The following is a 27213-nucleotide window of genomic DNA, read 5'->3' on the forward strand; positions in this document are numbered from 1 at the left end:
GTCCCGCACAGTGCACCTAATTCTTAATTAAGAAATAATAATCAGGCAGTCAGTTTTCAGTAGGATCTCTTTCCTTTTTGCTGCATTTACCAACAAATTGTCAATTTACTTATATGCAGTACAATTTACCTTTAATGAAGCCAGGAATGGGGATTAAAACTTGCCAATGTTTTGTGTGTTGTAAAATATTTCTCAGGCATTTCATAATACCAGATTATTGTGAAATTATCCTGCTGCCAGGCAAATTTACTCAGGAAGGCCTCAGTGAAGCATTCTGGGAGAGGGAAACCAAGAATTTTTGGAGGCTCTTTGGAATTCCCTCGTGTGACATAAGAAAGCATCATTTCAGGCTTTTCTATGTGTAGCACTGCCAGTACCTGACAAAATGTGTCCCCAGTCTTTACTGCAGCCCTTGGCCAACACAAATAATAGTCTAAAGTAACAGCAATAAGCAATTAAATAGCAAATGGTGAAATAGCAGATGCATTCTGTGAAAAAAAAAAATTGACAGTAAATGATGGTTTTCCAAGGCAGAGCATCAGAAATGTCCTGGGAAACTGGAAAGTCAGCGTGAGAAAGAAAGATGTATGGAAACAAACTGTAGATAGTGAAAGATTGTTACAACTAACCACAATGGAATGAGATTTCTTGTTTTTGACAAGGCTCAAGACATGGTTATTAAAACCACTGTGCTTCCTAAAAGGAATATTTGCAAGAATGCATGGGTTTGCAGAGGCTGGATTGCTGTCAATCAAACCAACATCATTGGGGCTTTGGCTTCTTAAGGTATGAAGATACTACTCACAATGACATACTTAGTAAATAATACATGATTAAGAATTTATTGGGAAAAATTAAAAAAATCTTGCATATAGCTATGAACAGAAGTGCCCTCCTGAAAGTTGTGAAATTAAGGTCAAAGGACAGAGATCTTCTAAGAGTTCAAAGTGGCAGTGTGAAGAATGGTAGCTGAGCTAGCTGGTATGCAGGTAATGTAAATTACAAAAGTATGAAAAACGAAGTAGTGTTGCAAGTCTTTATAAAATAAAAAGCTATTTGTTAGTTGGTCTAACAGACCTAGGTAGGTAACTAATGGAATCAGATTATCAATATGAAGAGATGAAACTTGCTCAGGAAAGAGAGACTTGGAGAAGGGAAAAGGACAGATGTGAAGGGAGAAAAATTAAACTTCAGATATCTGCATTGTGTATGTGAATCCTATGACAGATATTGAAAATATGATAAGTTAGAATTGTTTGGACTAAACAAGAGAAAAGTCAACAACATAAGAGATTTCAAATAAAGGAATAATAATTTAATATCTGTGGTAGCAGAGATAAGGTGCAACAGAGTAGATTCAGATAAGACTTCAGTTAATTATTAGAATGGAATTCTTCACGGGATTTCCTGGGGAAATAATGCACTTTTGTCATCCACAATGACAAGTGTTGTGCAAACGGTAGTTAGAAATTGAACAAATGTAAATATTAACACACTAATTTAAAAGTTCTATTGAATTACATAGGAACTAGTAGCTGAAAGTACTAGTAGCCAAAGCCCATCCCATCCACTGTCTTGCTGTGAACAACAGTCAGAATGAAATGCTTTCAAAGGGGAAAAACTCCACAGTGGAGAAGTCTGCGCTGCTGGTTAATAGAGGCACTGTAGAACCTTAAAGGCCTGAGGCCTTTTTGAAAATATGGAGCTTTAAAGTTTGGTTAATGTTAAAGTTTAGTTCATTAAGAGACTTCTAAATATTTGTTGATTTCGAAAGCTTTTGTTGTTTATTCTTTGCCTTAACAAGCTCTTATGAGTTCTACAGCTGTGTCATAGAATTATAGAATCATCAAGGTTGGAAAAGACCTAAAAGATCACCCAGTCCAACCGTTCACCTATTCCCAATAGCTCCCACTAAACCATGTCCCTCAACACAACATCCAGCCTTTCCTTGATCACCCCCAGGCTCGGTGACTCCACCACCTCCCTGGGCAGTCCGTTCCAGTGCCTGACCACCCTTTCTGAAAAGTAATACTTCTCATGTCCAGCCTGAATCTCCCCTGCCGTAGCTTGAAGCCATTCCCCCTGGTCCTATCACTAATGACACGAGAGAAGAGGCCGACCCCCAGCTCACTACAACCTCCCTTCAGGAAGTTATAGAGAGCAATGAGGTCTCCCCTGAGCCTCCTCTTCTCCAGGCTGAACATTCCCAGCTCCTTCAACCTCTCCTCATATGGCCTGTGTTCCAGACCCCTCACACGTATGATACATGTTGTAAAATGGATGTCCTTTTACTGGCTGTGATATTTCAACCTTCCAATATTCCTTTGTATTACAAATGAGTTGCCAAAGATTTGTAAAGAACCAGAGGGATCTGCTGTGGGATCTGATTGCATTTCAGATTTGTGGGTTTTAATCATACATATTAAATGCCTAAAACATGAGGGAGGACAGAAGCCAGTTGGAAAGTGGTATTTGGAAAATACAATAACTAAATGATATTCGACTTGGAAAACTGAGGGGAAAAAATGCATCTCAAACAGGTTGTCTGTAGGTAAAAAACAGAATCAGGGAAAGCCAGAAGTAGGGGGCATATGAAGTCTTTCTCCACTCCATTCCTGTGAGTGAATTTGTCCACCTTGGAAAATCATATAGGGGTGTTCTTCCAAATTTAAAGCTGTTGAAATTGCACTGTCAAAGCCTTGAAGTAAAAATCTGGCTTCATGTTTCTCCTTGTACCCATTCCAGAGCATAGCTCCTACTAAGTTACAAAATAGAGCAATATTTTGATGTGTGGGGCATAATAAATTTACACCTACAGCCACAATCTTGTTGATAGAGTCAACATAATCTGAAGCCAACAGCAGTGGGGAAATGAAATGAGCTCGGGTAACTCTTTGTAGGGTAAAATTTATATTATCTTTTGAACAAGTTGTTGAAGATTGTGGTGTGTATCCATTAAAGTGTCTAGACTGGGGCTATCTTCATAACCACTCATTTTTGTTGGAAAAGGAACTGTTCTGATTATTTCCTTAAGTGCTTAGCCAATTAAGTTGATCTTTTTGTCCTTTGTATTGTTTCTGCTGTTTCATTCGTATGGCATCTCTTTCTGTCTATTATTTCTGTCACAGAAAATTAATCTCCTTAGCATAACAAAGAATATGATATTGTTTTTGTGTAATGAAGATGCTGACTGCAGATCAAAACCACACAGAACAACACAGATTCAATTTTTAAATGTTGAGGGGCATGTATGTCCCTCAAAATTTATCAGGGCTAGGTCTGAAGTAGTCAACTCCAGTTTGTATTTTATGGATATATGCAACCATGTGGAAGTCATTTTTTTTTGTGTTGAAACACAGTTGTCTTTATGGAATATCTTTAATTTCCATGGGCAGCATTGTGTGACCACTCAGTTTCCAGTGTGAGTTTACAATTAATCTAGCCTTAATCTAATCTTTTTCTTGCAAATAAGCAAGCAAATGATCTTTGGACATTCAGTCAACAAGAAGTTCAAAGACTTGAGGAAAAAACAATTACTTCAGTGCAAGAACAGGAAATCTGTCTCACTTCAAGATTCGAGTATGAAAAGAAATTTTCTCTCTCCCAGGTTAGAATCATGTTTCTTCACTTTAGCACAGTTTTCCAACTTCCAGCATATCCACTGAGACTACTGACAACGTATCAGTTCAGGATTTAGTTCTAAAATCTTCAGCAAGTAATAACAACGCTGCTAGACGTGTGTTTCTTCTGAATCAGGAAATCTTTTATTTCATATTTCATTTGCTTGACTGCATTGTGGATACATCAGTCTGTTTGAGCTCAGTAGATGCAGGTATTCACCTAACAACTGGCTAATTGAATTGGCGGTTAAATAACCCTAAGCACTGAAAAGCTTGATTGATTTCAGTCATTACTGGTTGTGAAAACTAATAATTTAGTTGAAGGATATTAAGTCCTTGCTGTGACACTCTGGGTTAAAGAGCTACCAATGATATAAAGCACTCTTTTCTTTTCTGGATCCTTGATTTGAGCCCAATCAGAGTTCCTCTATCACAAAACCACCACAAATAAATCAAACATGTTTTGGCACAGTTTGTCGTCTCTGCTTAGCAAATGTATGAGACTAAACTGACACTGATCCTTAATCACCTTTAATCCGTGGAGAGGGAATGATCCTACTGGGGCAGGAGAAAGGTCATTGGCAGGATCATGGGGAGAAAGTAAGTTGGCAGTTAATTTCTTAAATCTGACCTGTGAATAAATGAAAGGCTTCCATTTCAGGTTAATCTGTGAAGCAGCATATATAAAAGATCTGCATAGAAGGAAGTTATGCTATTTTGAGAAGTTATTATGAATTAAAAGCATGGTATCCGTGGTATTTGCCTTTTGAAACATTGATTTCACTTCTAATTTGCTAGACCCTATTATTTATAATAATGTATAAGTTACAATAGCTTTTTTTTCATTATTAAATTCTAATTACTTGGCTATGATTTACAAGAGGCAACAGCAGCTTGAATTGGAATTGACTATAAAAAATGATGTGGAGTTCTACAGCTTCTCCACGCACAGTGATATGTTTCTTTTGTATGTTTCTTTTTCACTCCTTTCATTTGTGCATGAGAAGTGCTTTTCCTTTCCTAACTGCTATGTAAAATACCCACATGAGTGGATATTCGCAGAGGCCCGGGCCCTGTGGACACTGATGTTATGTTCTCTGCTTTCTGTGTTTTGGATTATCCCAGTGACCCAGGCCGTGTTGTAATATATCAGACCTGCATAACGATTTAAAGGAATGGGATTAGACCAAGAAAATTCAGAAGAAAAAAAAAATGCTAACGTTGGCCTTAAGCTGTGAAACTTGATGAACAAAAATACTTCAGCAGGAGAAGTGGAGAGCTTCTATGCCTTCAGAAGTTTTAGACTGATTCAAGGCTAACAGATCTTTATGAGCTCACTTCCTAAATAGAGAACATAGAGGTAAGGGGCTTTTGCCATTCATGTGAAGGATGTGAGAAGAATGCTCCTTCAGGATTCCCTTCAGAAGAGCACTGGAGTTCATGCATTCTCAGTAGATGGAGATGATTTATCACTGTGAGCCAGGATTTAGGGTTCAACCCTGGCCTCATTCTTTCAACCTGTCTTTGCTGGGTAACATGCTTTCCATTCCTTGTGTCTGTTTTTTAGCAGAGCTCTGAAGTGATCACATTCATTTCCATGGGAGTTCAGTTCTTATTTTGAGATCTATATATCCAGGTTACCAAAGGAACCAATGAGTTTGGTGATCATCTCCTTCACACGTCTCACTGTCACTGTGCCGCAGTGAGTCCTCTAAGTGACAATCACAAGTTAATTTTGTCCTTCAGAAAGGAGACTGAACTGTCTTGCTTCAGTAGAACACTGTGTCCATTGAGCAACTTCTAATAAAGCTCACGTCAGCACTGATGTATACAAGTTCATTTTATGACAAGATGAATTTATTACAGTTGAACCAAATTATAGCTTGATTGAAGACTTACTTTGGTTAAAATGCAGGAAGGTTCTGATCCTTCAAACATCTGACTTCATTACTTTGAGCATCCCTGTTAAAAGCAATGAGGCAGCAGATCATATGCAGAAGTATATGTGTGTGTGTAGAATTGTGTCCTCCAAGCCTTCTTTGGCTTTACTTAAAGAACTAATTTAAATTCAGCAAATATAAATTGTGATGCTAATAATTAAATAATGAAATAGAAATTACATTATATAAGGCACATCCTGACTTTGGGTACTTAGGTATTAGCACTGGTTTTGATGTATTCTTTATCAGATTACTTTGCAGATTTTATTGTTTGATGATTGTAAAATCAACTCTAAAGGTAGTAATGAGCAACTACAAAGGGACATGACCAATTTAGCTCTATAAATTTCATTACTGTTAAATAAATGTATTTTTAAGGACTAATTAATAGTTCTTAAATTTCTACAATGCTCTTCACATCAGGAGTTGTTAAGCCTGCAAAACCCATGTTGTCGTGGCATCCCACATTCAGTCTTATCTTTCACGTGCAATGATTTCTCAGGATACTAATTTCAATCTTAGATTCCCTTTAAGGCCCATACATTTCTCTCTTCAGCAAGTGGTGAGAGACAGTAGTAAATGCCAAACACCAAAGCTACGTTGCTCCTAATTTCATCATGGTCACCAAGGTGACAACTGTGATACAACTTCCATATCGTCAGTTATAGGGATTTCCCATGTTAGCATTTTGGGCCAGGTTCCTGGATGTTCCTGGATGGGCTTTATTTTGTGCAGTGACTCATTCTGCAAATTTTGGTGAGACTGCTTCATCATTCAGTAATTTCAGCACATGGGCTCTGGGTTGCATTTTATATTGTCCTTAAAAAGAAACAATGAACATTTTTCAGGGCTGTAGGACTCCTGATAATGATTCTGGGAATCTAAAGAGATTTGCAGCCAAGGCAAGCATTAGGATTTGATGGGAACTTTTCAAGATCTGGTAGAGCAGGTGACAGGCACTGACCAGGAGAATCTCACAAGGCAACCTTCCTTTGCACAGGCCAAGGAAAGATTTCTGAGACCACTTTTTTTATGTATCTTACCTTCCTTGACTGTGGCCACTTCACAGCCTGATTTTCAGAGCTGCTCAAAATAACAGTCCTTGGGAGCCATTTGAGATGGCTTTCTAATTAGGCACAAAAAAGAAGTGAATTCTTCTGAGTTCTTTGAAAAAGCAGCTCAGTATTCATGTAATAATGAAACAGAAAAGCTTTTTTTTTTAATTTAATTTAATTTTATTTTTTTTTAATAGGAAAGAGATAAATATACAAAAAATGCCAAGGTTAGCACAGTATAGTTGAGGAAATAGCAGAGGGATTTCTCCCTGAATTTGTGACTTTGCTTGTGAGAAAAATAGCTTCTCTGAAGAAGTTGCACCAGCAAGAGAGAAGAAAGTTAAAAGTTACTGTTTGTGTTCTAGAGTGGTATCTCTTTCAGTATAGCTTTGCAAGGTAATGTGGTTTAAAGGAAAGCAGTAAATTTGGGATGTTTCGACTTTAATAAGGATTTTTACATCATCTCCCATAGTGCCCTTATAACAGCGTTCGAGAAGTATGAGATACCTGAAACAACTATTAGACAGCTGTGTGAGTGGAAAGTGGGGATCAGGAAAGATTGTTAGAAACAAAAATTAACCACCTTTTCGTGTATATTTGCCCTAAGATTACTTGCATTAATTTTATCTGCTGTGAGAGGAGCTTAGGGCAGCATGCTTGGATGAGAATGCCTCCGTGGCAAAGATCCATGCTTAGCACTTTCCTGTGGCAGTAAGGTTCATAGATAATGGCATACAACTTTAAAGAAGTACTTCCTTTTATTCTTCTGCACTTTAATGTGTGGCCCTGTAAGACAGGGAAATACAGTTGTGTAATAAATATTGTGACTGTTGGTAACAACACTTCTTTAATTTCACTTCTCTGGCTGCACCACTGTTCTTAGTTGTGCAGTATCCCACAGTGACACTCAGTGTGCACACTGCTTCAGATGCATGCTGTTCATTCATGTTGTAGGGCATACACAGTGGTACTGCAGAATTCTTCATCATTGAATTCTTATTATTTATGAAACATAATGCATAACTTCATTGCATTTTTGAGTAAATATGCATAGTGAGTAACATTTATCTGATGGGTCCCCGAATTTCTGATTTCCTTCCTTGCATTAATTTAGTAGCTTCTGAGGGAAAAGAATAGTTGTGCTCTTATGCATATAGGCTACTTAACATTTCTTCAATTTGAATTCTGTTTACTGAGTTGATGTTTTCTCTCTGCTGTTTAGGTCACTTTCACATTTCTCACTGCCTGCCTCACAAACTGACTTGCATAAATTACCTGAGCAAATGCTGTTAGTAAACTACTAATCTCTTGATCAGACCATTAAGAAATAAGTAATGCATGACTTTATACATGGAGCTGGACTAAATCTCAGACCAGGACTCATCTCACCTCAGTTCAGATGTTTAACTCACGTTGAGATGGTTAAGGTCTAAAGGTGAAAAATCATCTGAGGTGGTGAATTAACCCACACCATAAATGATCAGTTCACCAGCTGTGTTCAGTGATTTTTACAGGTATTAGTAGTAATCACTACTTCACCGTATTTGGGATGAATTTAGTCTTTATTTCTTTCTGTGATGAAAATGATCTAGTCTTTTTGCTTTGCTTCCAAAATATTCCTTAATCCATTATAGCCTTTCACTTCACAGTTGTTTACCTTCGTATGCAGTTTATGGTGTGAAATTGTAACAGAGAGCATTTAGAAGATCAGTCTGATTGTGTTCACTGAAATGTTCAAGAAATTATGGATAAGGAAAAAGCTATTTTCCTTTGAGAAATCAGTAGTGATTGGACATTATTTTCTTACATAGTAGGAATGCCATGAACTCAGCAATTCTGTATTTAATGCTCTTTACAGCTCTGATAGGTACAGTCTTGCCCTGATGTTTCTAATGTATTCTATGTTCTCCACTGTTGCTACTTTGTGGTACCTCACTATGCAGATAGAATTCATTGTTATGGCTAGAAAAAGCACATGGAGTAGAAATCTCCTAAATGTTTTGAGCAAGAAAGGTAGATGCATGAAAAGGAAAATCATTTAAGTTCTAAACAGTGTAATTATCTTCCTTAGCAGCTCCCTTAGCCTGTGATTATCTGTTAGACTCCCCAGTTCTGCTGTAGGCTTCCTGTTTCTGATATGATTAAAGAATATTTTATTGTTTGTTTTTAATTCTTGTGATGTTTGTTCTTGGAAACCTACTTTTGCTCTTTGCAATTTCCTCTTACTTAATGCCTGCTGAAGTTTAAGTTCCTGTTTATTGGCTTCCCTGGGATCAGGTTTCCAAAATTTTAAAGATTTCTGTTTGGTGGAAAGAGACTCTTGAACCTTGCCATTCATCCTGTTCAGCTTAATCCTGCCTTCCCAGTTCCCCTTCTTACACATTATAAAAGTCTTCAGAGGCAGTCCCAATTAAAGTAGTGTCATTATCACCTTTGCAGTCACCATTCAGCAGTTTTAATTTTAGGATCTTTCTGACGGATTGCTTACTAAGTGTATGAATTCCACTTCATTTCTTATTTTCTTACTGCAGAAATATGAACAAGATGGTAGCATGGAGAAACTTTTCAGATGAGAGATGGGGAGCACAGGAGCACTTATTTATTGCTCAATTAAGTATTTGTGCTGTATGCATGAACTGGGAGTAGAGAGATGCATGCAGAATCCCAGTAACACTGAGCAGACTGATGTGTGCCAGGTTCTCCCAGCTGGGTGTTCGTCCCTGCCTTCCATTCACTGCTGATTCTGTGAGGTAATGGCAGAAGTTCTGACTGCAGGTTGGCTGTTCACTGTGTCCTACTAACGATAAACCTTTTTCTGAACATCTTGCCCAGTGCAGTGGTGGATGCCCAATCCCTGGAGACAAGCAAGGTCGGTCTGGATGGGGCTCTGAGCACCTGGTCGAGCTGTAGGTGTCTCCACTCACTGCAGGGGAGCTGGACTAGATGTATTGCTTTTCATTCTGACACAGAGCAGTGCTTTTAACAGGCAGATAGCTTCATTTATAGGTGAGAATTTTGAGCATTAAATCCATATTTGCCACATTAGAAATGGGAATCAATCTGAAGTTAATGAAATACATTGGGAATTCTTTATGTTCTTTTGTACCTCTTATTTAAGGTTAACTGAGGTGATTTTTGAAGGCACAGTCTAAGATGTTCTTCTAAAAACAAAGGTGCAAAGGTTTATAACTGAGCATTGTCTGGAGCTGAATAGGAAAAGGAAGACAAGTATCAGGACTTGAACTTAGATGTAGAAGGGCAGACTTTTGCCAACTGTGCCACTTGTACCACAGGGTTAGATGACAAGTTTACAAGACCAGACTGAGGCCCCTCTGCCTGCCAGAATAGAGTGGGATAAGCATATTTTTGCATGATTTGCTGAACTGTTTCTATGCTGTCACATGTGCAACCCTTTTGTCTTGCACTAGCTGCATTCAGCGTTTAATTGAAAAAATCAGAGCTCTGCAGGCATAGAACAGAATTGCATCTTCTTTGGCTGACTCAGAAGTGGATAGTTCTTTCTAGGATCTTGTTTTTCACTCGAAAGCACTGTTTTTGTCTTCTGACATTTGCTCTTTGGAGCCATCACTCATCTCTCCAGTGGCATTCTGTTCCTTTAGAGCATTGCTGAAAGTTAGCTCATGTTTTGATCACCACCAAAGACTTGTGTAATTGCCATTTCCCCTGTTATCACACATTTTGAGATTGTCTCATAACAATTTCAGGCCCAATACTGTCATTAAGTATTTGCACACAAAACTTCATTGGTTTGTATTTAAAAAAATCATAAGCATTGCTGTTTTCTCATTTTTTTCAGAAAATAAATCAGTTAGTTTAGAATATTTTCAGTTAATCCAGGACCTGAAAATTGAAATACTTCAGTTATTTATCCTTTAGTAGTCCTCCATTGGTTTTGTAAACTGTGTCTAGTCCTGTTTGGGTAAGTACCATCGATATTATTCAGAATTGCAAGTTTTGATGATATTTTATTTACCATTATTTTTATCATCTATCTTTTTTTTTTTTATTGAATATTTGAATGGCTTTCATTTTGAAATGTCAGTGATTTAATAATGTAGTGATTAATAGTGTCTTTTAACATGTGCTTTGTATTTAAAAGCCCACACGTAACAGATGATTTATCATACTTACGTTTACCCACCTAAAGTGTGTAGTGACAGGTAGTCATCAAAGTTCCTTCTCTCCTCTGGAAAGAGCCATCACCACAGGCTGATTCAAAAGTCTGTGAGATAGGTGGATGGAGTCATGTTCCAAAGCTGTCTTTCCGTTTCTAGTAATTAAATAAGCAGTTGGGGTAATGTATTTTCTGAATGCTTTCTTGATGATTCAATTAAGTGAGATATATTCTGCCATTTCTGTTAGTAGGATTCTTTTCAGTGGCATTGTCAAGTTGAAGACTGCTCTAGTTGCCTTACTTTTTTGTAGGATTAGGCCCACATAGCTTTTTGTGAAAGACTTGCCTTGTAATTGCTTGTTGCATGTTTCTTTTTCTGCAGCCAACATCTTGTATATGGCCAGCCAAGAAATGATGAAGGTTGTGGAGAGAGACAGTACAACCATAAAGCAAAACTTAAAGAAGGTAACTTCTTAATTCTCAGAGTTTTCATGGGGAGCCCACATGCATGGAAAAAAGGTTATATCCTATTACATAATTGCAAAACCAGAATTTCGTTAGGATTGATTCTGATTTTATGTTAAAACCTTTCCATTGGTTTGGAGAAACCATCAAAGGATTGCAGATCATTAAAGTGTCGTTAACCTACGCATTTGTAGATGTAGTATTCACCACTACCAAGTCTACTATGTCACAGCACTCCTTCCTCCTTCTGTCCTTGCTTGTATGGTATTCTTGGTGGAGGTATGCCTGTGTTCTGGCTAAGCCTGAGACATGCAGCAAGGCCAGTAGTTAATGTGGGTTCTGATCTGACAGGCAGACAATCAGCCAGAACGTAAGTTCATACTGATTGAGCAGATCCTCTGCTTTGCTGCTGGACAGATGAAATACAAGATGCACCTCCTGCATTGCATGGTATGCAGGTCTGCTCAAGTCGTCTAGATCACTGTGACCAAGAGTAGAATCTGATCCATGACATTTTCAACTTGAGATTACTTAATATCAAGGGATTCTGCAGGTTTGATTTTCCCATGATATCAAAACTTACAAGAGAGGAGTCAGCAAAATGTACACAGTTCAGCCATTCAGCTGTATGAGGTGAGGATGGATACTGCACTGCTTGGAGACTGAAGCTACTGCTGTAAGCTAAATAGTTACAAGGACCTTTCCCCCGTGGTGAACTTTCTCAACTGTACAGATTAATCATTGAAACAGGTTCTGGTACAGTTTTGGTCTACATCGATTAGCGTTCTCTCAGTCGATTCTCAGACATGTTTCTGGGGTTGACACAGGCCAGGAACTGTTCGTAATTTGAAGTTTTGATGTGGTTGCCCTGTTTTGTAGGCTGAGAGAATTTAATAGCCGGACCATTCCAGAAGGCTGATGAGCCAGAAAACTGCCACATTTAATAAAACACTATTGGTGTAGCTGCTGTGTGATTAGATAATCAATATAACATGTATTACTCTATAGTGTTCCCTTCTTTCCCTTTTGTATACTGAGACTGACTTTATACTGAAAGAATGATTCCAGCTCTTTGTGCTGGCAGAGATCTTCCTTAGAGAATGTAATTCCCTAGAACAAAGGTCCAAGATTTCTATGAGATTACTTTGTGTCTTGTAAATAGATAAGGTACAAAGTTCACTTAATAAATTAATCTTTCTTTTTTTTGGCTGAGAACTGATGTACAGTTGACATCCCACTGCCTTCTCTGCAATTTGAAAAGTATGTTCAGATGGTTCCATTCTAATTTGTTTAAAAAGAAGTCAAAATAGCACACGTGACTAAGGAGCATGACACTGCACTAGGCATTCATATTGCTTCGCATTGTTGTTGCAGAGCATTTGAAATTCTCTTGCACCTGGGGAGAAAACTCAGCGAAGAAACTGAAGGGCTCATCTTACAGAACACAAGTACTCTCATTGTCTTAAATAAAATTTTCCATGGGTTGATCCAAAGCCTAATGATCTCAAAGGGAAACTGCTAATTTTACTGACCGATTTGCATCTCTTGAGTGTTAGGGAGCAGCAAGGTCTGCCTGCTTGTTGAGAGGCTTTGTGAGTGGAGAGTGACCCTGAACCAAACTGGGTGGTCTCCCACAGAAGGGGAAACAGAGTACAGTGATGGCAACAGAATCCATCAACTCTCCCAGGCAAAGCAATACAATAAGGAAGAGAATCCAATCAGGAGCAAGAAGTGACAGCCACAGAGACTGGGCTATGACATGGGTCTGAAGCCTATCCAGGAGAGCTGACCAAAGACACTGGAACAGGTTGCTCAAAGAGGTGGTGGAAGCCCAGTCCCTGGAGACATTCTAGATCAGGCTGGATGTGGGTCTGAGCAACCTGATCGAGCTGTAGGTGTCCCTGATCAACGGCCTCTAAGAGACCCTTCCAGCTCAAATAATTCTATGATTCTTTTCTATGACAGGAGGCAAGCTATGAGGTGGGAGTCATCCAGCAACAAGCTGTGTACATTATAGGTCCAGTGTCAGTACAAGAAAGAGGCAGAGGCTAGCTCTTAGCAGAACTAGTAGCATGGGCAAAGGCTAAAGGCCCAGGGCAAAGGCTGAGAGCTCAGGTAAAGGCTGAAGGCCCAGGGATGGTGATGGAGATGCATAATGATGGAGAGCCTGGACCCACAGCAGGGATTGTGGGTGAAGGTCCCAGAGGAGGCTGCTGAGGACCTAGTAGCACCCTCAGGGCCCTGAAAGGGTAAGACTCTGCATAGGATTAGTCAGGGTATGAAAGTGAAGAGTTTCCAGGGTCAGACTTTGAGTGCTTGTGGAAATTATAATTACAAGCACATGCTTAGAGTTAAGCATAAAAGCTTGGCTGAATGAGGATGATAGAGCTAACAATTCACTGTAGCTCCAGTGAATCCAGAAGTCCTGCTCAGATGCTGCAGATTAACAAAATGCTTATTTCTTGTGCTGAATGAAGGCTGGTAGCCAGCAGTAAGAGTTTGCAGGTGTCTCTGCTTCATCTGTGCTGTTGTTGACTCTGTCAGTCTAAGCACAGCCTTGGCACACAGAAGCATTTTCAAACCTGTGTTAACTTTCCTTTATTGATTCTTCTGTGTCCTCATACTTTCAAAGTGGCAAACATATTCATGTAAACAGAACGCTGAAGCGAGCTTGCAAACAGCAGGCAAACCAAAGAGAAAGCAGGTCTAAAAGGGAAGCTAAATACTTCTTTTTTTTCATTCTTCTAGCAATTTTGGGGAATGTAAAAATTAAGGAAAATTTTTTGAGTTGGCATTATGTTAAATTTGAAGTGTATTGACAATAAAAATGGCCTTAACTTATGAAGGTTGGAAGTTTATAAAAACAGGAACTGTAGTCCAAGTTGCTATAGAACTGGCAAGCTGTCACTTCAAAAAAATTACACTGTTTAGTGGTCGCTGTGATCATGCTCTAAAAGCCAATCTTAACACCTGACTTTGCCAGCTGCTGTGGAATTGAAAAGTTATTTCTGGATCATATTTTGCATTCTGTGATCTGAAGAAGAAAGAAGAAGAGACACTAAATTGTTTCAGTCTTTCCATGTGTCTATGTTTGACTATAATTATTGCTAGGTAGGAGCCGGGAGAAATATTACCTTCAGATCCCAGATTCTAACAGTGCTAATTGCTCAGATCTGTGTTGGAAGAATAGGAGCTGGCATATTTTTGGGAAAGTTAATTAAGGTATTTCACTTATAATCTAAAAACAGATGGTATGCACATTAAATAGCAATGGAATTGTATGAAGAGGGTTGAGACCTATCTTCTGACAAAATAATATACAGTAGAGCATTTAAAATACAGGCTCTAAAGTTACATCTGGATCAAGCAGTACATGAGGATAGGCTTCTTCCTGCACCAGCACAGAGAGTTGCGAGCAATCACAAAATCCAAACAAATAGAGCAGGGGATGCTAATGTACGATTTGCTAAGCTATGAGAACTAATTAGGTGATTATGTCTAAGCCAGCAGAGCTTCTTTCTTTCACTGTAATAACACCAGCTCTCTTTCCTAACAGAAACTGGAGGGAAAGATACTACTGTACTAGAAGAAGTTTATTGTATTTCTTGCACAAAAGGAATTGGGTGTAATTCAGCATTTCTAAAGAAATGAATCAGCATTGAGCATCACTGAGGTCTTACATATAGAATAACAGTTTTAAAAGAAAAAATGGTTATATTGGACATTCACTGGCGTGCTTGGGGCAATTATATGTTTATAGAAGAACTCTCTACTTTTTAACTTTGCATTATTCCACATTGATTGTTTTATTTTAAGCCTCAGCTTTATTGTCTTTCATTGTGGCAGGTAAGCTGGTAATCCTGTTGTAATCAAAAAGGAATTGCATTAAGGGGTAGAACTAGGCTGCTTACAAAGGATGTTTTGTAAAAGAAAATCACCTTTTATTGTGTTTTTTTTAAAACACTTTTTATTTAAACAACTTTTATTGTGATTATTAATTGTGATTTTTTTTTTTTTAATTCATTACACTGTGTAGAATACACATTAGTCCTACTTTGAAGTGTAGGATCCATTCCAAAGCTCACCTAAATCAATGCAGAAGCTCCAATAGACTTCAAGTCATGGATCTGTTAGGCAGTGATCTTCCTGTAGTGGATCATAACTTCTTAAGACCATAAGTCATCTTCTCCAGCAACTGGAAATGATTATTATTTTGATTAGCATATTAATGAAAAAAATGTCTGTCTGCTTCTTCAGTTTAGTCTTGACAGTGATTTGGTGGAGCAGATACATTGACTGTATAAGGAAAAGGACAAGAAACATCTGAAGCTGTGTTACAAAGATGAAAAAATGCATTGTCTGAGAAGAATGATTTTTAATCATGGGAAAAAAAATATACTGGACATGTAGGGACACTTTAATATTTTCTCTCACATTGAGGAAGTTTGTGTTGTGGGTGGCTTATAACTTAGCTTGTAGATGTTTAGGTGGGGAAGAAATTATCATTTGAAAAATAAAGGAATGAAGTGCATATTTACCATTTCCCGCATATCTCTGTGGTGAATTTAGAATTCAAAGTAATGCAAGTTTATATCTCATCAACCATACCATAGAGAAAGTGTTGTCCAAGAGTATGAACTAAGCTGATACTGATACACAGATATTTGAAGTAAAAAATAGCAAAAAATGAGATATTTTCTTTCCACAGAAATGTGAAGTGTTGCATTTTTCTTTTGGAAAACTGTATTAAGTAAAATTTAAAAACCTGAGCAACCAAGAACTATTTTGACGCCTGAAGCATTTGGTTTGATGTTGCCCAGTGTTTCTGTTCAGGTTTCAGTAGGCATCCATGGGAGTTTAGTAATTACTCCCAGTGAGAGAAGCACGATCTGAAGATAAGCGGTTAAAGGAATACTACAAATATTTTGCCTGCCCGCAGCTTCAGTGAGTTGCTTGCCTACATTTGTGAAAAACCTTCCAGACGCTTTTTTTGAATAGGTGCAAAGTGCTCTCCTGAGCCAAGAACACCTCTTTTTTTGGCCGGACTCACATCCTCTTTGGCCTGCACTCCCTGGAGGTGCAGAGTTGAAGCTGAGGAAGTTACACAAGTGCTTGGGGATTTTGGTGCCTGTGTCATTTAGCCACAAAAACAGCCTTCCCTTTGAAGCACCCAGAATGCCTGATCAGGGATCAACACTTTCTCTCCTCAATGGAAAAGGATCTCAAGAAGCTTAGTGGGCCACAGTGTAGTTTTCTGTGATATTTTTTGTGTAGCTGAACTCCTCTTAGCATCATTCTTGCTGTGTGGTATTCCAATAAAAAGGCAGTGAAATGGACTTCCAGGATTTTGTAGTGTGATGGGATGGGCATAAAGTGTGTGCTCCACAAAACTATCAAAGACAGCAATATTTCCACAGCCTTCTGAAGAGTACCTAAAAAGAAGTTACCATCTGACTGGTACGATCGTTGAATCATAGAATCGCCTGAGTTGGAAGGGACTTTTAAAGGCCATCTGGTCCAATTCCTCTGCAATCAACAGGGACACCTACAGCTACATCAAGGTGCTCAGAGCCCCATCCAACCTGACCTTGAGTGTCTCCAGGGACAGATTATCCACCGCCTCTATGGGCAACCTTAAACACCAAGGAGATACTTACCATACCTTGCTGTGTCACAAAGCTCATTTCACAGAAGTGAACAAATTTGTCATTTGTGGCCCATTGCTGATCCTGTTGTTGCAAGACAGATCTGACTGAGTCTCTTGAGATAAAGTTCCCAGAATGTAGGTAGCATCAGGCTTTATTACAGTAAATACGGTTGGAAGAATCTGGCCCAGCAGTAGTATTGCTCAAATAGTGGTTTCAGGTATGTTTGTTTTTATTTTCATAGCTATACAGCCTTGACTTCTGAGATATTCATGTTGCATCTAAATATATACCCTTGGAAGGTTTCTAAGTCTTTAAAAGTAACACGGTATAAAAAAGTTAATCAGCCTGGTTTGTCGGTAAGGCTCATGCATCCTTCTTAAAAGTATATTTTTACGTTGCCTTTGTTGTCTGTAAAAAGGTGGAAATAGAATTGGCTTGCTTGATCTCTTGGGCCTACATGCCGAGCTGGCAGTAACATTGCTAACAGAAGTTATGGAGGTAGCCAAACAGAGGAACCCTGTCCATTTCCTCAGTTTACTGAATTTCCAGTTGGCACTGACAAAAGCATGAGAGGAAGGAGGCTGTGCTCTGTCCATTTGATATAACAACATACATGACACTAGGAGATGATTAACATGTAGTCGTGCAAAGTAGCTGCTGCTCCTGGCTGTGTCTAACGCCTTGCATCTTAATTTCAATGAAAGCAAAATGTTTATCCACTACTTTCGCAGTGAGGAAGATGGTTTTGTTTATTACTTATGTTAGTCTAGCAAAACTGGGCATATTCCTTATGTTAAATAAAATCACCACCAATGCTGGAACTCCATTACACCTTTGCTACAGACCCTACAGGTTAGTATGTAAAAATTGCATTATGTACCCCAGATTGTCAGCTTCCTCTTCTCAAAGTGCTCCACCAGAAGTTTGGCTTCACACGGTGCTTGGAAAGTTGATAAATCCCAGTTCTGGTTAAACAAGCCAAGAAGCAAGTTCCAAAGACCTTGCTGTCAAACCAACTGATCTCAACCATGGCAGGATCATGAGGGGAGAGAGATGGTGTCTTGGGGAACAAGATCCCAAGACATTTAGGTCCTCCTAGGGCAATTGAATTCCTTCCAGAAACTGATCAATAAAGCCAAAGCACAACTGAAGCAAGTCCAGAAACAAAAGAAAACCAAAAACCCCAACATGTCCAAATCAGTGTGTCCCAGTGTCACTTAATACTACTCTTTCGGCAGGATAAAGTGGAGGCACTGTCATAAGTCTGGAGAAGCTACGTCATTTTTTAAAAATCTTGATTGAATCTACAGTTAATTCAGAACTAATACCTTTTAAACTAGTTTTAATCCAAGAGCAAATGAAACTATTACTTCAGAGAGATGTCACCAGGGAGAAGTTAGTGCCTCATCGAGAATGCATGTGAGAGTGACACTGATAACAATTACTGCCTCTGACACAAGGATTTCAGCAAGGACACTGGTCCAGTCTTGTTTGCCGTTGCACATGTGCCGTCAGTTCATATCCACAGAGATCAGTCCTTTGCTCTTTGCCATCAGCTGAAGTGGTGCCCGCTGAAGTAATAAGATCCTAATGCTGTTGTAATTTCAGTGTACAACAATGTTACCGAATTCCAGAGAGATAGAGAAAACTCAATTAATATTTTTTAGCTTTTTGGATTTCTTTTTCAGCATTGACCTATGATGGCCACAGAAGAGGCATAAAAAAATCGCTCTGTAATTTATACTTCTGTGAACTGTCATGCGTACTAAAACAAGTGCCAATGGAGTCAACTGCAGGAAATCTTTATTATTTTCTTAGAAACTCTTTGAAATGTAAACATCCTGTTGATACGAATCTCAGATTCTTCTGATGTTTACTTAGCAGCTGCCGTCATTGTGCAGTGTCTGAATACACACACCATATTACATGGTACACAACCAACAGAGCCGTATTCTGGCTTGTCTTGTGTTTTATTTTACAGAAACAAAGTCTGAAAATAGTTCTGAACAATTGAATTGTAAAACGACTTACAAGAGGTCTGCTGTTACTTAAAACTGTTTGAAATTGCCAACCTATCTAAAACACACTGTTGCAATCACAAAGGTAACGCACATCCCCTTTACTCTGCCCCCATAGTCAGATCTGATGGCAGAAGAGTTAAAGAACACAAATATTAAAAACTTCAAGCACAGCTGAAAAATAGAACCTTCCATTTATTGTTTTGTAAATCTGATTATTTTTAAGCTAGTTGCATTATTTTGGGGACCTGACTCACCATTTCTGAATGCTTAGGTTGGCAACAGTATTTCATTGCTGGTTCAGTGGTTGTGCTGACTCAGGATGTCTTTACAGCCACGCACAGTCCACAGGAAAATATGTACTTTACAGATCCATGCAAATCATATACTGCACGCCAGTGTTTCCTATTGTTAATGAAGATTCCATGTGCCTCTGGTTACACATGGCTCATTAATTATGTCTGCCTATGTGCTGCGGTAGCAAAGCTACCGATGTTAAAATGAAGATGAGAACATTTGAGTTCTGAATACTTTGGTATAAATATGTCTAAAACGAATATCCCGTAATATATTAGGAAAACAGGTAACATCCTAACGTCAATCCTGTGTCTGTGTGTGGTGTTGGCAAAGAAGAGAGATTTTGTCATTCAGAGGGAAACCCAGCAGTGCCACAAATGATGATGAAGTACTCTCAGTTTTCATAGGCTCTTTACTCTATTTTCTATCACTGAAAATTTCCACTTTAAATACAATCCTACTGTTAGACCTTATAGAATAATCTGTTCATAGGAAAGCGTTTTGAAGACAATTCTGAATGCTGTTGGCAGCTTCTAATTAAGAAACAGTTATGTTTAAGTTGTGGATTTGCAGACATACACACATTGGCACACAAAACACGCGCGCCAACATTGGAGCAAAAAATAAGGGAGCAGAGGTTCCCTTATTTAAAAAGTTGAGAATTCCATGGGAAAGAAGTGTTGGAATTGCGACTCAGATGGGATGAAGAGATAAGACTATAGTTTGAACTTGCAGGGCGAGAAATTGAGACTAGAATGAGAAGCAGAAGTAGTAAAAATTGGAAACAATATGGTGAGGAGGCTAAAACAATGAGATAGCAATGAGGAGACTGAGACCAGAAAGGTTGGATGGGAAAGACAGAAGTCACACATGGGAAGACTGGAAGACTGGACAAGGCCTGTAGCTGGTAAATATACTGGCCATTTTTGCTAAGTGGAACCTTAGTTTCTGAAGTCTTAAAGCTCCTGTTCACAGCAGGTACCTTGGGCGATGCCTTAAATCAGGAGCAGCACGATAAAGGAGAATTTAAGAACAAAATAGTAGGTTGTGAGATCCTGATGTAGGCATTTCAGAGGATTATTATTTTAACCAACAGTTGCCTGTTCCCATGGATTGAATGCTCATTAGTGAATGGAGCTCAAACTGGATCCTGATGAGCATCCTTTGACTTAGTTTCTCCTGAAAGAATAATGTTATGCACACTGGAAAATGAGCTCCTAAACGTTGAACACTGTACATTCAAATTAATGTATGTAATCTGACATTAATCTCTGTGGTCTTCATCAGCACAATGGAGATAAAAATGGCCAGTAAGGCGTTGCAGAAATAAATTAACAAATGTGAGCATGCAAAAACCGTCATGCTGCATGCTGGAGGAATGAACATAAGAAAATAAATTCTGCCTGTAAACCATGAAATATGCGGTAAATAAATACTGAGACCACACACAGAATTTAAAAAGAAAAATACTATCAAATAGCAGCTCTTCAGCTGAATGTCATCCTGTCAGTGGATTGAATGAGTCAAGGATCCTTTGGATCATACAGTAAAAGATTAAACCATAATGCAAATATACTAGAGGCAAGCTAAGAATGCACATAAATCTTTTGTTTAAGCATTTCCAAATCTGTGAGTTCTCAAGGTTACAACCCTATCTGGAGAACAGCCCATTTCTCTGTTCACATAGACTAAGCCAAGTACTTTATCCACCTATGTAAGTGTAAATGACTTTTCATCTTTTTTTCTAAATAATCATGTGATGAGATTCTAGGAGTACTCCATCAAAATGCCTGATGGTTTCGAGGAGAACTCCAATAAACTGGAATTGCTCCATTGCTTTTCTTGTCAGTTTCATATTCTTTAATTTTGTATCTGCTGGTAATGGAGTCCAGAGTTGAACATAACTTGGTCAGATGTTTGGCTTTCAGAAAATTTGAATGCAGCTGGCCATTTCACATTGGCTTTTCTGAAGAATTTTTGCCAATGTGACATCCTGTGATTTATGAATAGTCACCACTGAAAGCAAGATCAAAGGAGAATTTCTGCTAAAACAAGTGACATACCTTGTTTTCAGCAATTAGTGACAAAACCAGTGATGTTTGCTGACAAGGGATGGTTTATGTTTTATGCACGTATACTTGGAAGTATAACTTGGGTTAGTGTCTATGTAACCGAGATATTCTATTTTGGATACAGTCAGTAGTAATGTCTGAGATTTGGGCAGGCTTCAATAAGAGAAAAGCAAGACAAAAACTTGTAACATTTTGTGAAATGCAGTCTGGGCTCTTAGCCCACCTCTACCCCAGTGGGCCAGTAGGGTGCATTTGCTTCTATTTCACGTGGCTACAAAAATAATGGAACTGAAGATTTCTGTGATTAAAGGAAAATGTCTTGTCCTTTAATTTATGTTAGTGTTGCTCAGTTATTCACTGAAGTACTGAAATGAAATGTGAAACAAATGAGTGTAGTGGAACTGGACCAAGCTGTGTGTGTGACGGGTTGAGCAATCAACATCCTTCTGGTACCTGCAGTCAAGCATTTTAGTATAAAGAATCCTCATCATTAATCTTGTTCTTGTATAGGTTTGAATGAGTAGGATTTTACTCACTCCTGGACAACCACTCTCCCTTGATTTACGTTATTGAAATCGAAAATACAGCGATAGCATACAAAGTTGAGGGGGAAAATGATGACTTGTTGTTAACCAAATTTATTGGAGTAAGTTCAAAACAAAATGGTATTTGATAGGATTATAGCTCCACATTCTTTCATGAAAGAAGATGGCTCATCAATCTGAAGGAACCTGTCTGTGCTTTACACAGTGCAGTATTTTAGAAAAATAAAATGCTCCAAGCAAAAAAGTCTTGCTTCTGAGAATGACCCAGATGATCTCTAGAGGTCCTTTCCTATCCAGACCCTTCTATGACTGAGATAGTTGCCATTACTGTGACGTGACTGAGTGATTCACCTCTAGTTTTTGTTTAGCATTGACACTAAGAAAACATGTTCCACCACCTAATTCCCTAATCTGGCAGATGTTTTGAGACCACTTCCGACATGTCAATAAGAACGAGCTACACAGATGTGAAGGAACCTCTTGCTTTCACTTTGTTCATACTCAAAAAGAAAGAAATAAACATGGTGGTTAGTCCACTCAGCTGGGATATGGCCTCAATTTTGTTGTATAACTAAGAAGTTAGAAGGCTACTATAGAAAACAAATAGCAAATAGCTAGTGAAAATACAATAGCATATCTGTGGAGAGGTGAAGGTGATGAACAAGAAGATACTTAGTCCATGGCAACAAGTTTCTCAGAACAGCTGGACCTTTGTCAACAGATCTCTGTTTTTGGAAGCCCGTTTAATTGACTCGACTGTAATTGTAGACTTGAAAATAAGCAAGAGTTACCAATCTGCTATTTCTCACAGTATGTGTTGGGTTGTGAAGTGTCACTTCTTTCCAAATAATTCACTGCTCTTTGCTTGGGTATTTGTTGCTTCATCAGTAACTTTGTTAATTAATGGTTTGATATGCTTTGATTTCTAGCTGATTTTTTACTATGGAACTGGAGACAGCTGGTGTCCACAGAACTACTACGATGAGATCAAAATGGATTTTCCAGATGGGGACATTCGACTTTGTGAGAAAGGGCTCCGCCATGCGTTCGTGCTGGATGCCAGCAAGGAGATGGCTGCCATGATTACGGACTGGTTACGGGATGATCTGACCAAATTATAAACAATGAGTCAGTGATTAACAAGAAAACGATGTAATTATTTTGTGAACGTGTAATTTTTTGTGAGAGAGTCTGTCCTATCTTTTTTTTTTTTCTGTTTACTACAGATTATGGCTTGTTTTCTACTGAGAAGTTTTAGAGAAAGTTAAAGAGAGACTGGCTGGTCCAAAATATAGTTTTATCGATTTAATGGTGATGTACTTTGATCCTGTGTCTTCAGCACTCTGAAAGACTTGGAAAAGTGTGGGATATTTATTGTTTCCTAGCACTCTAGAGAACACTGATACTAGATTGACTGACTAGAAGTGCAGCTGAGTTACTGCCACCTCAGCTGCTTGCTGAAGAGACATCAGGGCTGGATTTAGGGCAGCCCGGTTGGTCTGGTTTAGAAAGAAATACCAGGCTACTCCATATGGATAAAAATTCCCCTGTGGGAACTGATCCTGGTATGCTCTGAAAGGTCTGACCCTCTCCACCCATTTCATCTCTGTGTATCCTTGGCACAGTAGTGAGTGCAAGAGTAATAGACAGCCAGAACAGCCCAAGGCCCAGCATTATCTCCTTCGGGTGGGATAAGGCTGTTGGCTTCAGAGATCAGGCTGAGGTCAGGCTTTTTATGAGGGAGATGTGAAGATGAGGTGAAGACAAGATCCTCCAAATCTCAGATGGGGCTCAGAGTGCTGCCAGAACTCCACGGTGCATTAAATATAACGTAAGGTAAGTGTGGCCTCTCAGCTGGGGAATATATTTGGAGCCTTTGGTTCAAATTTTCTGATTGTAAAGAAAGTAAAGGAGCCTTGTCACAGGTGCCAGTGTTACAAGTTTGAAGTGGATTCAGAATCCATGTGTAACTACTTGTAAGTGTCCTAGCTCTCTGAGCTGTCCTTCTCATAATGAAGCCTGTGGGAATGGTGTTTGCTCAGCAACTTCGAAGAATTAAATCACTTTTGATGCATGTTTGAATTTCAGTTCTTTGCTCCAAGGACTGAAGCATGAATTTTTTCTGCCAAGCCACGGATTAGATAAGTGAGAAAATGGCTGTTCTGCCATCATTGCACCCATGAAAGTGCATGAAATATTAGTATGTAGGACCAGGTCCCATCTGTAGTACACGGATGACAAGTATTCTGTTCCTCACATTTCTTCATCCCTCTCCTTTACAGATAGGGGAAAAAAAAATGCAGAAACATTCTATGAGCTGTGATAATACAAGTTGTGATAATACAAGAGGTTAAAGCCTAATGCTAGAAATGAAAGCAACATAAGTAAGGAGAACAGAGCCAAGTGCAATCAGGAAAGGATTTCTACCTGTGAACCTGTGAAACAGTCCCTGTAGAGTAGAGACATTTATAAAGAGATAAATAAATAGAAACACTATAGAACATAGTGACAGGAAGTCTTGTCCTAGCAACCAAATGAATTTACATGATGCATTAAGTATCTACCTTGCACAAGCAATTAGCAGTATTAATGTGGTACTACTGAGAACGGTGCTAGAGAGCATTCTCTGATGCTGTAGGACTGAGTGATTAACTCCTTGGTTATCTTACACAATTGTATGCACATCATCCACTTCTCTCTAGATCCCACTTAACTCTTTTACTGTTATTTAGAGCAATGTGTAGAATTCAGTTTCTGGATATTGTGGACCAATTCTCAAACCTGCTGACAGCCAGTGGATTTAAGTGCCCTTTTTTGCAGTTTGCCTTTGGAGACTAGCCAGTGGCTTTTCAGACTACACTGCCACATAACAAAACAGACAGTGACGTTTGGGACAGAAGTGCTGAAACCCCTATCAGATGTGTCCAAAGTGAAGAATCTGTGCCTGTGCAACTGATTCGGGTTAGCAGGGAGCCCTGGGACTTTCCTTCTTTCCTCAAGGCTCTAATCAGTGATGACTGAAACAATTCCTGTGCTCGCTTTGGAAATCCACAGTTCTGTGTGTCTGTGTGTCCGTCTGTCTGGTCTAGCAGCCCCCAGGTGTTGGCATGCAGTTCTGTTGGGCATCCTTCTTACTGACAGATGCAAAGTGCATTGGCTGGCCTGGGCGTTCCCTGTAGCAGAGTGAGGATGTGTGTTTGCATCTATGTGTGTACGTAAACATCTATGTATACATGTTTATACACACACGTAATGCGTGTGTGTAGGTTAGCAACGTAAAGAATGCAATCAGTTTGGTCGGTTTGGTTTACACATTGATACTGTTGGAGAAAACATTTGTTCTTTGCAATGCGTGGAATCGGGAATTGAGCACGGAATCAGTCTGTAAAAATTCAGCTGTTGTAGTGGAGGACAGAAAAAATCTTGCATTAACCAAAGATGACAAGCAGCTATTACAGCCCGGGAACTGAAGTACCTATCAGAGGCAGTTGTTTACAGTGCATTATTCGTATACTTTGTATGAGCAATTAATTTAGCAATACTTGTACTTGTGTGTTCCTTTTATACAAACGCTAATCTGTTATAAATCCTACTGACTGCATTAAGACCTAAACTGAGATGAGACCTGGTCAGCGGTGACCAGATCAACTGCAGGATGATGCCTTACAATTTTCTTAAATGAATTTTCTCTAAGATGATTGAAACCATAGTGATCCAATTGCGTCCTTCCTCCTTGAAGCTGTTACTGTAAGGCAAAGAAAATTTGCTACTCTGTTCATTGCAAAAAAAAAAAAAAAAAAAAAGCATGGATCTGATTGTCACAGCTGTGTTTCCTAAGAGCAGTAGATCTCACACGATGGGAATCCAGTGGTGTTTGCCGTGGCCCGAGGCAAAGAGTGTCAGAAGTGCTTGTGGTCCAAATGCTCCAACTTGCCATGAAAACCCGGTGTAATCTTCCTGTCTTAGACTATTTTAGAATTACTGGGAATCCTATCACAAATGCATTGACCGTATGCAGTAGCATCTGATCTGTGTCGTTCACACTTTTGTGCTTTGTCACCACGTGAGTAAACCTGCTAGCTGCAGTGACTTGGACTCATGCTTGTGTTTTGCAAATCGATACCTTTTATGATAAGTACACAAATCCAGTAACTAAAATAAAGACATTTGTTGTAAAATGGAATTCAAGTCTTTAATAACTTTATCACCCTCACCTTTAATAACTTTACCACCCATTTATCACCCTCATTACATTTACAAAAATACAATTTAGAAAAATGCTTGCCTAAGCCCAAATTTCACCTGCCATTTAGATATCTAAACTCACAAGAAGTCTGTGGTAGAAACTTGACACACTGAAGCATTTTTATCCAGAGCCACTCCAAAACAATCAGTGTTTCCTCTTGCTCCCTCCATTCAATGTTTGCTGCTCCGAGCTATAGTGCCTGCAGGCCAGGCAGGGCTGTCCCTCTGGGAGGGTGAGTGCTTTCCCACTGTTTATGGTGTAGAATTTGGAGCTGGACTCCAAGCTCAACATGAGTTTCTTGCTACACAGGAGACGCTGCATACATGAGCGACAGCGATCATCTCTTTTCTGCAGTTAAGTCATGCATGTGTTGGTTTTACAGACCATGTGTTTGTACATGCACCCACTCCCCTACCCCCCAACCCTGTACTTGTTCTAGCTAATGGCCAGACACACGTTGCTCCATGTCACAGCTCACACTCCCAACCTCAGTACGTTGCTGAGGTTCATTGCTTACAAGTAAACATTCTCTTTTCTGGCACCTCTACAAAATAAAAATCTTGAGAGCATTTAGAAGTGACCAGGAGCCATATGCAAACAGATTTCTGAAACAGCTGAGAGGGTTTATTGCAAGCAAAAGATTGTATCAGAAATACAACCCAGCTGCCAGGAGCAATCATTGCTCGGTAGCATCACACAGAAGTTATGAAACAATACACATGCTCAGATGGCATAGGCAGGGGGACATCTAATTGGAGACTGTTTTCAAGTGCTTATGCTGATAGTAAATGGGCTCGGTTTTTCCATTCCACGTATTGCAGGAACATGCAGTTGTGTTGTGGTTTCTTAGCAGTTTGCAGTAGCTAATGAAACACAGAGTGTTGTTTAAGGCATCTGACTCATCCTGCAGTGCAGTGTTTGCCAGTCCGATACTGGAGATTTTTGGCCATCCCATTTGAAGCAACTGACATTGGAAGAGGCAGCAGGGGAGTGCCCCTCATTTCCCTTGCTGATGAGTACTTGATCAAACTCACTTTAACACAATCTGTCCCCAGCTCTAAAATACCGTGTTTCATTTATTAGGTGAAATGACAGAACGGTGGAGTTTGGAGGAGACCTTAAAGCCCACCCAGTTCCAACCCCATGCCGTGGGTTGCTTGCTGCCCACCAGC

At 39.2% G+C, this 27213-nt stretch overlaps 1 protein-coding gene across 4 annotated transcripts in view; it reads left to right on the top strand.

Annotated features, from left to right (window-relative positions):
* The window catches only part of LDAH (lipid droplet associated hydrolase), a 106308-nt gene extending 80330 nt beyond the window's left edge, over positions 1-25978 (top strand). For 3 of the 4 annotated variants that reach the window (XM_042811121.1, XM_042810983.1, XM_042811058.1), the window contains 2 exons: positions 11133-11215; positions 22725-25978. In XM_042811121.1, coding sequence (XP_042667055.1) covers positions 11133-11215; positions 22725-22916 — 275 coding nt within the window. In that variant the 3' untranslated portion in view covers positions 22917-25978. Of the gene's footprint in view, positions 1-11132; positions 11216-12589; positions 12703-22724 lie in introns of those variants that run through there. The other variant, XM_042811197.1, reaches the window with a different exon arrangement.
* The last annotated feature ends 1235 nt before the right edge of the window (positions 25979-27213 follow it).

The sequence above is a fragment of the Centrocercus urophasianus genome, unplaced genomic scaffold, assembly GCF_019232065.1.
Source record: "Centrocercus urophasianus isolate 14NV4802_14NV808 unplaced genomic scaffold, USGS_Curo_1.0 seq_10, whole genome shotgun sequence".
NCBI classification, from domain to species: Eukaryota; Metazoa; Chordata; class Aves; order Galliformes; family Phasianidae; genus Centrocercus; species Centrocercus urophasianus.